Raw genomic sequence first — 637 nt, 5'->3', positions numbered from 1 at the left:
TTCATTCAGTCGAATCTGACTCTTGATGATTGTATGGCCAGATCTTTCCACATCTTCCAATCGTGCACTATTTCTTTGAGTTTTTCTATGCTATGCTCTGGCTGATGTCAGCTTTGATAGGTCCAATCACCGTGTTCTTTGACAGCCTGGTTTCCTTTTAAAAAAATATTTTTAAAAAATATTTCCAGTTTAAAATATAATCTTAAGTGGGCTAACTTTTATTACTAACTAAACATTACAGTGATATAATAAAAAACATTTTATTATGTATAAAATAGAAATATTTATGGTAGATTTACTTTTGTACAATAGTGAGAAAAATAATTTAGCTTATGGTATACTAGTAAATGATAAATGATTGTAATATTTGTTTTCTCATTGGCATGCTTTAATGTCTCCCTTAATCTGCTTTTTCTTAAATAGGTTTTGGTCCATGCTGACATTTTTGGCTCACATTGTTATATACTTTATAATAGGAGTTGTGATAGCTCAAAAAACATTTCCAAATATAAATTCTCGTGCTTTTTTTTACATTGTAACAGTCTACCTTTCACTGAATCTTGTAAGGTAAATACTTGCTCTTTTTACCTTTTGGGGGAATTGACTAACATTGCCTATCAGCTTATATCAATTAAGT

The 637-nt window shown here is 29.7% G+C and overlaps 1 protein-coding gene across 1 annotated transcript in view; it reads left to right on the top strand.

Moving 5' to 3' along the window:
* Positions 1–391: 391 nt before the first annotated feature.
* The window catches only part of SLC9C2 (solute carrier family 9 member C2 (putative)), a 54,049-nt gene continuing 53,803 nt past the window's right edge, over positions 392–637 (top strand). Inside the window, exon 1 of the mRNA XM_029283764.1 lies at positions 392–567. Within this exon, the coding sequence (XP_029139597.1) occupies positions 392–567 (176 nt within the window). The remainder of the gene's footprint in view (positions 568–637) is intronic.

This window comes from Protobothrops mucrosquamatus, unplaced genomic scaffold, assembly GCF_001527695.2.
Source record: "Protobothrops mucrosquamatus isolate PMUCROS unplaced genomic scaffold, P.Mucros_1.0 scaffold217, whole genome shotgun sequence".
In the NCBI taxonomy this organism is placed as follows: domain Eukaryota; kingdom Metazoa; phylum Chordata; class Lepidosauria; order Squamata; family Viperidae; genus Protobothrops; species Protobothrops mucrosquamatus.
Note: the sequence above shows the minus strand (reverse complement) of the source record. Positions and strands in the feature narration are given on the sequence as shown.